A 16090-nucleotide genomic window follows, 5' to 3' on the forward strand; every position below is an offset into this window, starting at 1 on the left:
ACGCCTCCATTCTGAGAAACAACCTTCCACTGTCACTCTCTGCTTCCTACCATCAAGACAATTGTGTCTCCAATTTGCCAGTTCTGTCTGGATTCCATGTTACGTAACCTTCCCGAGCAGCCTACCATGTGGAACCTTATCAACGGCCTTCCTGAAGTCCATATAGACAATGTCTACTACCGTGCCCTTATCGACCTTCTTGGTCACCATCAAAAACTCAGTCAAATTTGTAAGGCATTATCTCCCATGCACAAAGCCATGCTGACTTCCCAAATGCTTGTTTATCTTATCCCGCAGAATCCCCTCTCCAGTAGCTTACCTGCAACAGATGTTAGACTTACTGGGCTATAGTTCCCAGGTTTGTCTTTGCCACCTTTCTTAAATAAAGGCACAACATTCACTGCCCTCCAGTCTACCGGCACCTCACCCATGTCTGACGATGATGCAAATTTCTCAGTCAGGGCTGCCACAATTTCTTCTCTGCCTTCCCACAGTGTTCTTGGATAAACCTGGTCAAGCCCTGGAGATTTGTCTACCTTCATACACTTTAAGACATCTAGTACCCCTTCTGCTGTAATGCGGACTATCCCCAAGATGTCCCTATTAACTATCTCAAGTTCCAAGTTCTTCATGACCTTCTCCTCAGTAAAATCAGAGGAGAAATATTCATTGAAGTCCACACAAAGATGTACACTGTGGTCTTCAAGGGGCTGTACTCTCTCTTTCTAGTTTCTCATTTCCCCTTAATTGTCTTGATGGTAGGAAGCAGAGGGTGATGGTTTTTGGACTGGAGGCCTGTGACTAGTGGTGTGCCTCAGGGTCAGTGCTAGACCCATTGCTATTTGTCATCTATATCAATGGTTTGGATGAGAATGTACAAGGCATGGTTAGTAAGTTTGAAGATAGGTAGTGTCATTGACAGTGAAAACAGTTCTCAGGATTTACAGAGGGATCTTGATCAGCTGGGTAAGTGGGCCAAGGAATGGCAAATATAGACTAATTTGGATAAGTATGAGGTGTTGTATTTCAGAAAGTCAAATCCAGGTAGGGCTTTCACAGTGAATGGTAAAGCCCTAGGGAGTGTTGTAGAACAGAGGGATCTGGGAGTACAAATACATGGTTAACTGAAAGTGGAGTCACAGGTAGACAGGGTGGTGAAGAAGGCTTTTGGCATGCTGACCTTCATCAGCCAGGGCATTGTACAAAATTTGGGAGGACATGGTGCAGTTCTACAGGACGCTGGTGAGGCCACACGGAGTATTGTGCACTGTTTTGGTCACCCTGCTGTAGGAAAGATGTTATTAAACTGGAAAGAATGCAGATTTACAAGGATGTTGCCTGGACTTGAGGGACTGAGTTATAGGGAGAGGTTGGACAGGCTAGGACTTTATTCCCTAGAGTGTGGGAGATTGAGAGGTGATTTTATAGAGGTGTATAAAGTCATGAGGAGCATAGATAGGGTGAATGCACTCAGTCTTTTTCACAGAGTTGATGAATCAAGAATTAGAGGGCGTAGATTTAAGATGGGAGGGGAAAGATTTAATAGGAACTTGAGGGGCAACTTTTTTACATAAAGGGTGGTGTGTCTGTGGAATGAGCAGGCAAAGGAAGTTGTTGAGGCAAGTATAATAACAACATTTGAAAGGTACTTGGACATATTCATAGATATGGAAAGTTTGGAAGGATATGGGCCAAACGCAGGCAAATGGGACTAGCTCAGTTAGAAGCTTGGTCGGAATGGTCCAGTTGGGCCGAAGGGCCCGTTTCCGTGCTGTATGACTATGATGGAAATATCTCAGCCAGGGCTCCTGCAATTTCTTCTCTCGCCTCGCACGCTGTTCTTGGATGACATCATCTAACCCTAACCCCCTTCACGATCAACACCACCACCTATGTCGCGTCATCTGCGAAGTTGCCCATGTTATGCGTATGCGAGTCCAACTCAAATCTTGTCAAACTTTGACACTGACAACAAAATCTCCCCTCTGGAGAGTTCCGTTCACGTCTCGATCCAAATCCCTTCGAGGATGATCTGCTGGCTGTGAATGGAGATGTCAGGAGTTGTCTCATTGCGCAACTGCCGAGGCTTGTTTTAATCGGTCCTGTTCTGTCCACAGGAAGGGACGAGACTGATCCATCGCAAGAGGCTGAGACCAGTTTTCCAACCACAAGGCGCAGCCGTCCCGCCCTCCCCGCTCTGAAACTCCCCGCCGATCTAAGCTGCATCCGACTGCTTTCATTCGTTGCGACCCCGGGGACCAACTGCAAACTTTATCCAGTTCACGGTCTCTCGGCTGGATCTCTGTATCACGCTGTGGGAATCACTGAGAATTCTGCGCGCCGCTGCAAGACGCTTCATAGCGAATCGGCTGTCTGCTTTAATCCCTGTTACTGAGTTTAACAGAGGTAGCAGTGGGTAGGACTGTGCATTATCCGGGTCCGGGGCCATTATCAGTACTGCACTATTGCTAACGTCTGTATGTCCATGATTCTGAGCGGATTCTGTATATGGGCATTGCTAATGGAAACCTTTTATTATATTGTATCAAGGGGAAGGGTTCAAGAGGTAGAGAAGAGAGCGCCAGTTAAAACCCGGTCATCCCTGCACACACTTGACTTTGTTGGTGCCGGACTGGCAGATTTTCTGGACCATTGCATGTCATTCATAGTAATACTCTGACACACTTTTAATTCACTTTTAGATGGTACACGGTGGTATATTAAATGTTCCAGTGGATTCAGTGAATTCAAGGGAGCGCGGGCGATAGGCCCCTGGATATTTTAGGGGAATCTAGGCTTACCACCGTGTGTCTGAGGGAGTCCCGGCTTGTTGCAGTGACCGCGGAATGATGGAGCCCCGGTGAGATTAAAGGGAGCGCGGGAACTGTGCACGGAATGATTCAAGGGAGCACAGGCGAGCCTCGGTGTGTCGGAGTATGAGTGGGAACCGGGCAGCCGGTGTATCTCGGGAGCTTGCGAACCTGGGATCCCCAGTGTGTCAGAGGGAAGGCGGGAATTGGGGACCCGGTGTGTTGGAGGATGGATTTGAATCAGTAGCCAATGAGGCAGATTCCAATCCATCGGGATTTCCGAACCAAGGAACAGCGGATTATCGGAGATTTTTGAACGATGTGCCAGGAGCCGGTGCGGGGTTCAGACAAGCTGCCTTGGCTTTTCCCAGTGTCAGTCAGTAGCTCAGTTACACCACGGCGCTACAAATAGACCATTGCTTGCGTGTGTACATTGTCTTTACCTTACCAGCATCATCCAACACCCTTATTGCATAGAATTGGAGCCCTGGCGGCAGACATTCGGCCCCTTGCTCTTGTACTAGCCCTTTCCAAGATCACTCCGAGCTCGTCCATGATATCTATCTGAGGTGGTCCCATTTGCCTGCGTTTGGTCGATATCCCTCTAAACCTTTCCTATATGTTGCAGTTGTACCCGCCTCTACAGCTGCCTCTGGCAGCTCGTTCTATAACCCACCATGCTCTGTGTGAAAAAGTTCCTCATTCACCTTAAATTTATGCCTGCCCCTACCATACTCGGTTTCCTGGTGGCCGAGCTGTAGGAAGGATGTTATTAAACTGGAAAGGGTAAGTTACTGGGGATGTTGCCGGGACTGGAGGGTTTAAGGTATAAAAGGCTCAATAGGCTGGGACTTCTTTCCCTGCGTTGGGAAAAAGACCAACTCGCCACTTTATTCTACGCCCCTCATGATTTTATAACCCTCTAGAAGGTCACCCCCTCAGGAAAAGAAAGACTACGCTCCCCTTTCACGAGTTAGAATTAGGAAAAATCAAAGAAATGATCAAGCAGGAAAAGGGGAGCCGGAATGACCGACTCCTGTTCTAACTGCTGCTCTACCAGGCCAAAAGTGATGTTGGATAATCTTTTACCTTCAATACTTATTGCAAGCAAGCTATGTGAAGGTGGCAAACATCATTGTACAAGGGGTGCCCGATGCATTAGTAAACTGAGGTGGAGCTCTAAGGGATGCATTGGGCAACGCTTATAAAGCATATAGTGCGAGAAATTCCCCGGCAAAGGTTAACTCCTCTTTCCTCATCCACCATCCTAACCCTCACCCTGTGACGGTCCTGGCGAGTTCCTGCTCGCCCGACTTGGAATATCTAACACTGAACTGCTGCCCACACTACGTGCCACTGTGGGAGATCGATGGTTCCAGGGAACTGCCAGTGACTGGAAGAATCAACTCTTCTCCAATGGGTGGTGAGGAATGCCTTGAAGAGGAGGAAACTCAAGACTAGTCCCTTACCGCATGAACAGCTATCTCCTCCCGCGCCCCCCCCCCCCCATTGCATTTCAATAGGTGGGACAGAAATTGTGTTAGCTTTGTAGGAATTTAAGTCATAGTAACACCAGACCTCCAAAGATAGCATTTTTATTTCTCCTAGGTGTACACACTATAGAATGGCAGTAATCACATTCCATATTAAGGCATATATACCAAATCAATGTTCAAAGTAAAAGAAATCTCAGTGTACTCACTGGGACCAGACCAATAGTTTACACTATAGATTTCATTGCTATGCTGTTACAAGATTACACAAGTATTTCCTGAACCAAATGCTAGACAATTTTTTGACAAGTAGGGAACATATAACAAACCAACTGGCAACATTGCAAGGACATTGAAGCTTTCAGGTCCAAGATTCTGCTTTAAAATATATTGTGCTGTTTCCTCCTGTGTTCCATAAAAGCTTTGATGCTTACTGTGGGTTCAATGACAGTGCGGGCTCCAATCGAGTCCCTTGGAACTCAAAGTTCCCGACAGATTGGCTGAACCCAAGCCAACTGCGGACATTATTATCCGACATCACCAAGCAAACAATTGCTCATTTGTTTCAGTACAATTTGCGGGACCTTGCCTATACGAGAAGCTAAACCCCTTGATACTACTGGCTAATGTTCAGCTCAGTGAGAACAAAGTTGTTCATCTTCAAATGTGTCACGGCTCCCCTGGACAATGCTTTATTGCCTTGGGAAGTCTGTGCAAGGACCTCTGGTGGGATGAGCTGAGTAACTCCAAAGGGCAGATGGTGTCAACCACGCAGGACCAGGGAATCGCCTACCACCAGGCTGAGGATATCAGATTCCCTTGCCTGAAGGATTACTAATTTACTGCTGGATTTGTAAGATGATCCAATAGCTTGATGCGAACTTTGTTTTAATTCATCAATAAATGTTTCTCCTCCTGGAGTTTCACCGTATTCAAACTGGCATCAATCCTATGGGTTATTGAGTCAGGGTGAAAAAGTCTTGTATTTCTGTAGCAAATTTTAACATCCCTTCCAGAAATTCTCAAAAGGGCCTCCGAGCCCATGGATGTAATGCTGAAAAGCAGTTACTGTTGTAGTGTTGGAAGCACCCAATCAGTGCACAGCAAGATCCCACAAATTGCAACATGATGCCGGGACTATCTCTGTTAGTAATGTTGATTGAAGGAAAATATTGGTAGAACACTAGTATTCTTCACAAGGGTGGAATGGCACATTTCATGTGCGAGGGGGCAAAACCTGGCTTCACTTTAACCCTGCCCGAGACATGTAGAACTACCTTGTAGCGTTCCGTCTTCCTGAACTCAGGACAGCAGCTGGGTATGACCATGGGGAGCTGAGCACACACTCAGCAATGCACTGTAATCACAGCCCAGATATGTCTTCTCCAGTGGGGTTTGACCTTGACTTTTACAGTTGGAGGCAACAGCACAATGAAGAACAGCATAACACCTGCACAACCTGTTGGGATTTCCCATCAATTGCTCAGCTACTGAGAGCATTTTGACTCTCCCCTAGAACCAAGCTAGATGCCATGCCATTTGGTTCCATTTTAAAGCAGCAGTGCAGTTATCAAGTGAGTGTTTTACACATCCTGATAAGAATCCTTATCCCAATAAGAAAAGCTCCCTACACAGCACAGCAAAAAAAAAGCAAACCACACCACATTAGTGGCACAGTGTATCACAAACACTGCCACTACACATCTTTAAAAGATGGTCAAGCAAAACAATAGTTTGTGTGTAAACAGTGCAACATACCTCTGAAACACAGAGACTGCAATGTAGTTCACATACACAAAGCACTACGTACTAACAGGTTGTATGCTGTCTACCAAAATGTAGGGTTATAGGCATTGACACCAAATGCACACTATTACCTTAGGTTGTTGAACGCTATTAATTAAAACAAATGCCTTCTGCCAAATGTAAATTTGGCACAAAAATAAAATCATATTAATAGCCACAGTAAGTTATTCTTAAAATTTCTGGTAAATAACTTAAATGGACCATAAATTAAAATTAACTTACTTGTACCATGTGAAACAGTATTCAAACTTTGTCTTGTAAATGGGGTTGGAGTTCAGCCCCTTCACCCAACAAGAGCATTTCAGTACAAGACCAATGAGAGGATACAGATAATTATGAATAGACTGTTATTTAACAATATATTCAATGGATGTGAGCGTTGCATTTACTACCCTTGCCCAGTTACTCAAAGTCACGGCGAGTTGCCCCTGTAACTCAACAAAATTGAGCACCATTCTGGGCCACAGGACAGTTAAGATTCAGCAATGATTTGGCAGGAGTCACATATGGGTAACGAGAGGCACAGCGAGCCGAGCCGCTATCTTGCAGCTCCAGCAACCCAATACAATCCTGCCCTTGGGTGCTGTCTGCACGTGTGCCCGTGACCATGAGAGTTTATTCCAGGTGCTGTGATTTCCTCCCATATCCCAAAGATGCCCAGTTTTGAGTTAATTGGGAACTATAATTTGCCCCTATTGTAAGTGCACAGTAGAATTCTTGGGACTTTGGGAGGGAATTGGTGACGGGGAAAAATGTGTGGGGAGAATAGAATTGCTCTGTGCGTTGGTATAGACTCATGGTTTGAATAGCTTTTTATGTCATAAACATTGAAACATCAAGACTTGGGAATGAAATCTATGCTTATCCATTTACGACAATCTCACATTTACTTAATCATGAGCTGTGAGCAACACTGCCAATTATTGTCCATCCCTAATTGTCCCCAAACTCAGGAGGTAGTGAAATGTAGTGGAGAGTCTGGAGTCACATATTGGGCAGACCAGACAAGGACAGCAAATCTTCTTCCAGAAGAACAAATGAACCAGATGTGTTCTTACAATTCAGTCATTTCATGGTTACCACCACTGGATCCAAAACTGGCTTGGTGATAGGAAGCAGCAGTAGAAAGAGGTTTATCCGATCAGAGGTCTATGACCAGTGATATACTGCTGAGACCTCTGCTACTGTGATATATATTAGTGACTTGCGATCAAATGCAGGGGGTACAATTAGCATGTTTGTGGATGACAGGAGTTAGTATTGTGGATCACAAGGAATGCTGTCCAAGGCAGGACGTATATCAGTTAGGAAGCTGGGTGGAGCACTGGCAATTGGAATTCAATCCCAACAAATGTGATGTGATGCATTTGGAGAAGTCAAATAGGGGTAGGACATGTACATTAAATGGTAGGGCACCAAGAAATGTTGATGAATAGACAGACCTAGGGGTCCAAGTACATTGTTCCTTGAACGTGGCACCACAGGTAGATAGGGGACAGAGGGCATATGGCATGCTTGTCTGCATGGGATGCAAGGATTGAGACAATGTTACAAAACACTGGTTGGACTGCACTTGGAGTACTGTGTGCAGTTCTGGTCAGCACACCCTGTAGGAAAGATGTGATTGCACTGGGGAAAGTGCAGAGGATATTCACCAGGACGATGCCTGAATTGGAGAACTTTAGTTATGAGGAGAGATTGGATAGGCCGGGCTTGTTTTTGCTGAAGTGAAAGAGGCCAAGGGAAGACCTTATGTTCAAGATTGTGGAGGAGGCAGAGACAGGGAGAAAGTCAAAATCCTTTTCTCCCCAATGGTCAGGGTATCAAAAACAAGAGGGCATGCGTTTAAGGACAGTGGAAGGAGTTTTAAAGGGGAACAGGTGGGTAAGTTTTTGTTTGACATCTGGAATGTGCTGCTGGAGGTGGTGGAGGAGTCAAATACAATGACATGTTTAAGAGGCATTTAGACAAGTAGCAAGGCACAGAAGGATGCAGTCCCAATGCAGACAAATGGGATTAGTGTAGACAGGCAAAAAGCATTCACCTCCATTCTCCAGCTGCCTTGACAAGGTGCAGGTTGTTCAAAGATGTTAATTAAGATGACAATATGGCTCCACCTAAAGGTAAATTCTGGATTTAGCACAAAATAATAATAAATTCTGAAAGTTGGTGGGAGATCTGCTATGCTCACCTGGTCTGGCCTATAGGTGACTCCAGATGTACCAATGTGATTGACTCTTAACTGTCCTCTGAAACGCCCCAACATGCCAATCAGTTTAAAGTCCATTAAGGATGAGCAACAACTACTGGCCCTGCCAGTGACACCCAGATCCTGACAATGATAAATCAGATCGTAAAATTAAACCACCCATGAAAAATGACTATTGAACCTTAATCCAGCAATGGAATCCGAATTCAGCTCATTTGTAGGAGGTTTTGAGGTATAAAAATCACGAGAAGCATGAATAGGATGAATGTACAGTCTTTTTCCTAGGGAAAGGGAATTGAAAACCAGAGGGAATAGGTTTAAGGTGAGAGAAGAAAGAATTAAAAGGGACCTGAGGGCTCCGAGTCCATAGGACACTCAAAGCAGCTGCACAGGTTGACTCTGTGGTTAAGAAGGCATATGGTGTATTGTCCTTCATCAATCACAGAATTGAATTTAGGAGCTGAGGGATAATGCTGCAGCTATATAGGACCCTGGTCAGACCCCACTTGGAATACTGTGCTCAGTTCTGGTCACCTCACTACAGGAAGGATTTGGAAGCCATAGAAAGGGTGCAGAGGAGATTTACAAGGATGCTGCCTGGAATGCAGAGCATGCCTTATGAAAGTAGGTTGAAGGAACTTGGCCTTTTCTCCTTGGAGCGATGGAGGATGAGGGGGGACCTGATAGAGGTGTATAAAATGATGAGAGGCATTGATCAGGTAAGATAGTCAGAGGCTTTTTGCCCAAGGCTGAAGTGGTTGCCACAAGAGGACACAGGTTTAAGGTGCTGGAGAGTAGGTATAAAGGAGATGTCAGGGGTAAATTCTTTTTTTTACTCAGAGTGGTGAGTGTGTGGAATGGGCTACTGGCAACGGTGGTGGAGGCGGATACGATAGGGTCTTTTAAGAGACTTCGGGATAGGTACATGGAACTGAGAAAAATAGAAGGCTATGGGCAAGCCTAGTAACTTCTAAGGTAGGGACATGTTCGGCACAACTTTGTGGGCCGAAGGGCCTGAATTGTGCTGTAGGTTTTCTATGTTTCTAACTTCTTCACACAGAAGGTGGTATGTGTTTGGAATGAACTGCCAGATGAAGTGGTTGAGGCTGGTACATTAACAACATTTAAAAGACATTTGAACAAGTACATGGACAGGAAAGGTTTGGGTCAAATGGGACTTGCTTAGACGGGCATCTTGGTCAGTATGGATGACTTGGGCTGAAGGGCCTATTTCTGTGCTGTATTACTCCATGACACTCAGCTGGTTAAACAACCTATGCCAGGTAGCAAGGGAAATTTGGCAGGTTTATAAGAAAACTTCTGCAAGGAAATAGATCGTCGCCGTCATAAATTGCAGTGATCACAAGCGGGTGGTGCAATGAGTGTGCAGAATCTTACATTTCTTATTTTGCTCTTTCTTCATCAGGTAGTTTAGGCCAGAGAGAAGATTAAAGCCTGCAGAGCAAGCCTGATTGAAACTCACACGACAGGAGCCATGATCATGATTTCATTCAGAATCCCACACTGAGTGCCATGGAAAAAGGCTCCCATGATGAATCAGCTCACTGGATGCATGTTGAACATTCCTTGAGTGCACAAATGAAAGGGAATGAGAAACAAAGCGAAGAATTCTGGAAAGCCAGTTAGGGGGAAAAGAAGAAACACAAGTTTCAGGTCTAAGGGTGGCACGGTAGCGTAGCGATTAGCGCAACGCTATTACAGCGCCAGCGATCAGGGTTCGATTCCCATTGCTGTCTGTAAGGAGTTTGTACGTTCTCCCGTGTCTGAGTGGGTTTCCTCCGGGTGCTCCAGTTTCCTCCCACATTCTAAAGACATACAGGTAGGTTCATTTGGGGTTTAAAATGGGTGGGGCGGACTCGATGGCCGGAAGAGCCTGTTACCATGCTGTAAATAAAACTTAATTTAAAAAAATCTGAAACATTAACTGGAGTTTCTCTCCACTGATACTGCCTAACCTGCTGAGTTTTTCACCAAGGTTCTGTTTTGTATTGGATTTTCAGCATTAAGCTTTCTGAAGGAGTGAAAGGTTATAATCTTCATACTATTGGCAGCTTGGAATGGAATTCCATGGTCTGTTAAACAGCAGAGCTTTTCCCCAAATCAAGCTTGACCATTTCCAGAGAGAAAGAGCACAAGGTTCTGTAATGTGGATTAGTTTGAGAGACTAAGTTTGGGATGGGTAGTTTTTTTTAGACAGATCCCAAGTAAAGACTAATTCAGCCCAGTATTTTAGTGTTTGGCAATGGGCAACTCTCCTGACTTATGGGATGAGATCCTTTTAAAATTCAGCAGGCACTCAGGTTGCCAATGGAAACTTCCAGCTTTGGCCGGGGAAAGGTCATGTTCACACGCTGAGCTGAATTTACACTTTAAAAAAAAAACTGCACACAAGCCAAACTTAAAACAAATGGCCCCACGTGACTCTGATTAAACTCAGTGACCGGTGTTTTGTCAACGTAGAACATAATAACTTGCAAAGAGAAGCAATATGGTGCAGTAGTCTGGGCTGGATCCAAATAGACTCAAGGAGCACAAGGAGGGCAGCTCATGAGGGAGTTTACGTGACAGGCGAGAAGATAGAGGCTTGGAGGACGGACTTTCATCAGCTGTATGAATGACAGCAAATGAACCCAACTTGACGAGTGTGAACTTGTAACAGTTAGAAGGCCTTCACGGGCAGTCTAGGTGCAATCTGGATCTGGGGAAACTGTCATGATGGTTGGAATGGGAGCAGCAGAGACTCAGCAATGAGTAACCCAGTTATTGGGAGTGGGAAGCAGCAGTGCTGTTCTGAGCTCAGAGTTAATGGAGTTTATTTGTCTCCAAGGGAATTGGAATCAATCTCTCAGTCCTACTCTACTAAACTCAGCCACAGGGGACTGCTCTTAACAACAATGGGCTCAGTCATGCCCATCGGAGTAAGCAGACAGGATATTGGATTAATGTCTAGTCACAACGGTGACAGCCTTGACATTGGATCCAAATCCCCAGTGTGAGAGCCAGATGCATGACATCCTGTCCCAGAGGACAGTATGCCCGAGCTGGGGTCAGAGCAAAAACTTGATTAAGGTGACACTTTGAGAGACACTGAGAAAAGGTGGACAGGAAGGACTTATTTCCCCTGGTGGATAGGTCAGTAACTCAGGGACTTAAATCTAACTTAAATGTTACATTTGAAGTGGAGTTGAGGATAAACTTTCATCTCAAGAGCAGTAGAGGTCTGGAACTCACTGCTGAAGAGAGGCAGAAACATGAATCACATTGAAAAGGTAACTGGATGAGCACTTGGAGTAATAAATCAAGACAGGCTCAGATAGAGTTGGAAAGTAAGAGTGACGCAAGTATTGCGTCAGGCATGGACATGATGGACAGGACCCACCTATGCAGTAAAACTTTACAGAGCCACAGTTTACAACTAATAAACAAAATACATATACTTCTGCTTCCACTTAACAGCATACGAAACTTGGACTTGAAACTTCCCGCACTCTTAAACCAGCTGTAATTTCAGCCCTCAACAGCAGCAGGTTTGGGAAGAGAGAGGAGGCAAGAGGAAGAGATGACACTCACCCCACATTGTGCGTCTTGTTTCAGATTAAACAGCAGCAAGAAGAAATGGAGAGGGAGCTTGGTGTGCTCTTGGTCTGAGTGACAGGGAGGAACTGAGTCACAAACGGGCTTGGGGACTTATCTCCAGAGCTTGGTAGGGCAGAAGGTTTTGAACCTTGAGCAAGGCAGTCACAAAGATTTATGAAACAGTGGTCAGACCATAACTTGGATAGATGCGAAGGGTTTGGAGAGGGGGCAGATGAGATGTAGAACATGATTCCAGGAACAAGGGGCTGGAGTTGTTCTCCTTGGAACAGCATGGGTTATGAGGGGTCCAACAGAGATAGTTAACATATAACAGTTGTAGACAGTAGATAGGACTGCTCCCATTATCAGCAAGGACAAGAACTAGAGAATATTGAATGAGAGCGAATGGCACAGAGACCAGAAGCAAAAACCTTTATTCCATCTCCCCTCACCACAACAAGTGGTTAGGGTGTGGGATGCATGCATGCCCATGGGGACCAGTGGAGCCAGATTCAACTATAGTGCTCAAAGGGAGCTAGGCAAGTATCTAAAAGGAAAGAATTTGCAGGGTGGTGGGGAGAGCACAGGGCGAGCTGGACTGCTCTTAAACAGTGACAGGCCAAGTGGCCTCCTCCTGTGCTGCAAACATTCTGAGATTGGGTGAAGTGATGGGTACCCATTGATGGAAACAGGGCAGTGTGTGCCTGGTACTTTGAAACTCGAGCAAGGTAGTCACGAAGAAGATTTATGATTTTGTGCGTTGATTGGAAAGTAAATTTGAATGAGCTAACAGTTCACCCAGAAACAGGGAAGAAACTCACTCTCATCCACACTCCCACTTTTGATTCCAAAATCTCAGAACCTGACTGAGCGCAATTAATGAAAGATTTTAAAATATTGATTGCTAAAGAGATGACAGCAAAGACACTGCCAGGACGACCTGAGGTGGCCAATAGCGTTGGTCATCATTTGGCCACCAGGGTTGAATCCGGTGGTTATCACAGCACCACCCACTGAGCTAAGAGCTATCGTGGCTCAGCACAATATGCCGGATTTTTCAGATGATCTCCACCTCCCCAAATCCAGTTCATCCCACCAACCTCCTCCTTGTTTATCACTCATCCAGCTGTGGACATACTCTGCTCGGTACCAGGAGACAGGGCTAGACCACAGCACCTGTTGCTAGTCCTGCAGGCTTAGGTTATTTAAAGTTGGGAGTTTTGGAAGACACTGTGGAAATCTTTTACATGCTCGGGTACCAAGGACCATTGGAGTAAATTAGCCATCCAGGATCCACTATTACAGAGGCGTTTCCTGAAGGATCTCCACTGCCAGATCCTCCTTCACTATGTCCCAGTCCTTGCACAGCTCATCACCAAGCCCCTGCTTCTGGCTTGTCCAATTGGTTTTGTCTTGGCCCACCACTCCATTCGACTCCTTATGCAGCATGAGCGAGTGCTGAAGGCCGGGCTCACTGTTCTGTGTGGGTGACAACAGCAAGGCATCATCCAAAACATTCATTCGATGAACTGACATTTCATAGAGACATTGTACCGTGGCTGTCACGTGACAGCACTGCCCACTACTTGGTCAGAAGACACACCACTGCAAATCAAGGTTTGGCCCTGCCCCACACATCAGCACACACCTGACCATTGGCCCCTTTAAGTACCTTTGTACTTGGCCTTGGGCCATTGGCCTTTGTAATCGATTAGTCCTTGCTGGCACCGAGCCATTGGCCCTCTGTAAATTACCTGGGCTGGACACCCCACCAGCCCTATAAAGGGCGCCACATGTGCTCTGCTCGCTCTCTTTTGCCATCTTTGAGGGGCCACCCTGCTTCACTCCAGGCAGAGTACTGTGGAATGGTGCCCGAGAAATCGTTGGTGAGGTGTGCACTGTTAAAGAGTTGGGAGCATTTTAGTTAGTGTCCCTAGTAGCAGAGAGCCGTGCCTGCACTAAGGGGTGGCGGGTATCGTATTGTTTTTCCCTGATTGTATGTACTTAGTACGTTGTGTATGTGTGTGTATTTTATCCCTGGTGCGATTTCCCCACGCTCGCTATAAACTGTGTGTGTGTGTTATTCCTGCTACCATTTTCTCACGCTTGTCTTTTGTAAATAAAATCATTCACTGCCAGACTGTGTTCCGAGTCCTTGCTTTTGAACCCATCAAATCTGTTTTCTCACTCACAACAGACATCCAGCATGGAAACAGGCCCTTCACCCAGTGAGTCTGTGTCAAGCATCATGCACCCATTTACAATAATCCAATGTCAACACCCATTTTATTCTCCTCCTATTCACAACAACTCCTCCCAGACTCTACCACTCACCTACAGGACAGGCCACTTACAGCCACCAATTAGCCTACCAACCCAAATGGCCTTAGGGTGAGAGGGGACCCAGGGGGAAACTCACACTGTCATGGGAAGAATGTGTAAGCTCTGGAGGCCAGGACTGAACCCAGACTACTGGAACTGGGAGGCAGCAGATCCACTATCTCCACTGCTGTGCTGCTCTTAGATCCCACTTCAGCACAGGCTCAACAAACCTTCCAGATTCCACCTTTGATAAACCCACCTCAGCTAGCAGAATGGCCCCACAGCCAAAGGATTGCGCCTCAGTGCAGCACCTGCTCAGTGTGCCTAGACAGAGTCTTTCACTGGAGTCTGGAGAACAAAACTCACTGCCCGTGGCCTCAAGATAACCCCTTCTGTTTGATGGCCTGTCGTGGACCCAGAATGACTGGACCTGCAGCAACTGTAAAAGGGATGTCCTTCACCTACCGCTGGCTGATAACGGACTCCACAGGTTAGCTTTTCCTTACATCGCTCAGGCAAGAAGAAGAGCAGGTAACGGAGAACAGGAACCACAGTGGAAGGATTCACATCTTCCCCCTTCATTGGGCCTACAATGTAAACAAAAATAAAATGAAATGCAAACAGTGGAAATGTGGCTAATGTCATTTCCTTTCAGGTATTGACGCATCAACTTGCGTGCTGGTGCGTATTAATGGTTTTATATTACAAGGCATATTTATATCTGCAGGGTGTAATGGAAACAGCGGAGGCGGCCTTGGTGCTATTGGTATTTCTTGTAGACACAAGAGACAGCAGGTGTTTTAATCTGGGAGAGAAAATAAAACAAACTGCTGGAGGAACTCAAGAGGGTCAGGCAGCATCTGGTGAGGGTTGAAGGACATCCTCCGCCATCAGATTTCTGAACAGTCCATGAACCCATTATTCTGTTTTGGTTTTGCACTATTTATTTTTGTCATTTATCGTAATGTTGTCTTTGCATTGTCCTGCTGCTGCAAAGCAACAAGTTCCATGACGTACAAGTCAGTGATAATAAATCCGATTCAGATTCTGACGGTCGATATTTCAGGTTGAAACCCTTGCAAAAAGTATTGCAGAGGTTTGATAAACAACTTAGTTCTCATTAGGAGGCAGTTAAGGGGTAACCAATTTAGATAAGATATCTTTATTAGTCACTTGTACATCAAAATGCACAGTGAAATGCATCTTTTGCATAGAGTGTTCTGGGGGCAGCCCACAAGTGGCACCACATTTCCAGCTCCAACATTGCATGCCCACAACTTCCTAACCCATACGCCTTTGGAGTGTGGGAGGAAACTCACACAGACACAGGGAGAATGTACAAACTCCTTATAAAGAGAAAAGTACAAACTCCTTACGCTAACCACTACACCACCATGCCTGCCCATTTGATGTGGAATTGTGGTCACCTGCAGCCAGAGTGGGCACGGATAGCAAATTCTCTAATGGACAACCTACATAGCCAATTTTATTGGGAGTTAAACTGAATTCAAATGCATTAACAAACATGGATGGGATCTGATCTCATGCTCTGTGGAGCCCATAATACAACTTGAGAGGTAATGCGTAGAAAGGAGAATCGACATTCACTATTTTGCTTTGAATAATCTCATATTTTACCTGTTAGGAAACTGACCAGCAGTCCCACGATAACTACAGTGGCTGCATTGTACCCACTGTACCATAAATACGAGAGAGAATAGAACTTCTTCAGGCCTGTGGGACTGCAGAACAGAGGACAAATTACACCAGGAAATGGAAGACTGATCCAAAATGTGATTAAATCATTCAGATTTGAACTGACCTCTTGTACGTTAAAGATGAACTTTTGACCT

General features: G+C 45.5%; 1 protein-coding gene across 3 annotated transcripts in view; it reads right to left on the reverse strand.

Annotated features, from left to right (window-relative positions):
* Positions 1-4389: 4389 nt before the first annotated feature.
* Positions 4390-16090, reverse strand: part of slc5a6a (solute carrier family 5 member 6a) — a 41535-nt gene continuing 29834 nt past the window's right edge. For all 3 annotated transcript variants that reach the window (XM_052020604.1, XM_052020605.1, XM_052020606.1), the window contains 3 exons: positions 15876-15979; positions 14703-14824; positions 4390-13394 (listed from right to left, as the gene is read on the reverse strand). In XM_052020604.1, coding sequence (XP_051876564.1) covers positions 13215-13394; positions 14703-14824; positions 15876-15979 — 406 coding nt within the window. In that variant the 3' untranslated portion in view covers positions 4390-13214. The remainder of the gene's footprint in view (positions 13395-14702; positions 14825-15875; positions 15980-16090) is intronic.

Source organism: Pristis pectinata, chromosome 7 (assembly GCF_009764475.1).
Source record: "Pristis pectinata isolate sPriPec2 chromosome 7, sPriPec2.1.pri, whole genome shotgun sequence".
In the NCBI taxonomy this organism is placed as follows: Eukaryota; Metazoa; Chordata; class Chondrichthyes; order Rhinopristiformes; family Pristidae; genus Pristis; species Pristis pectinata.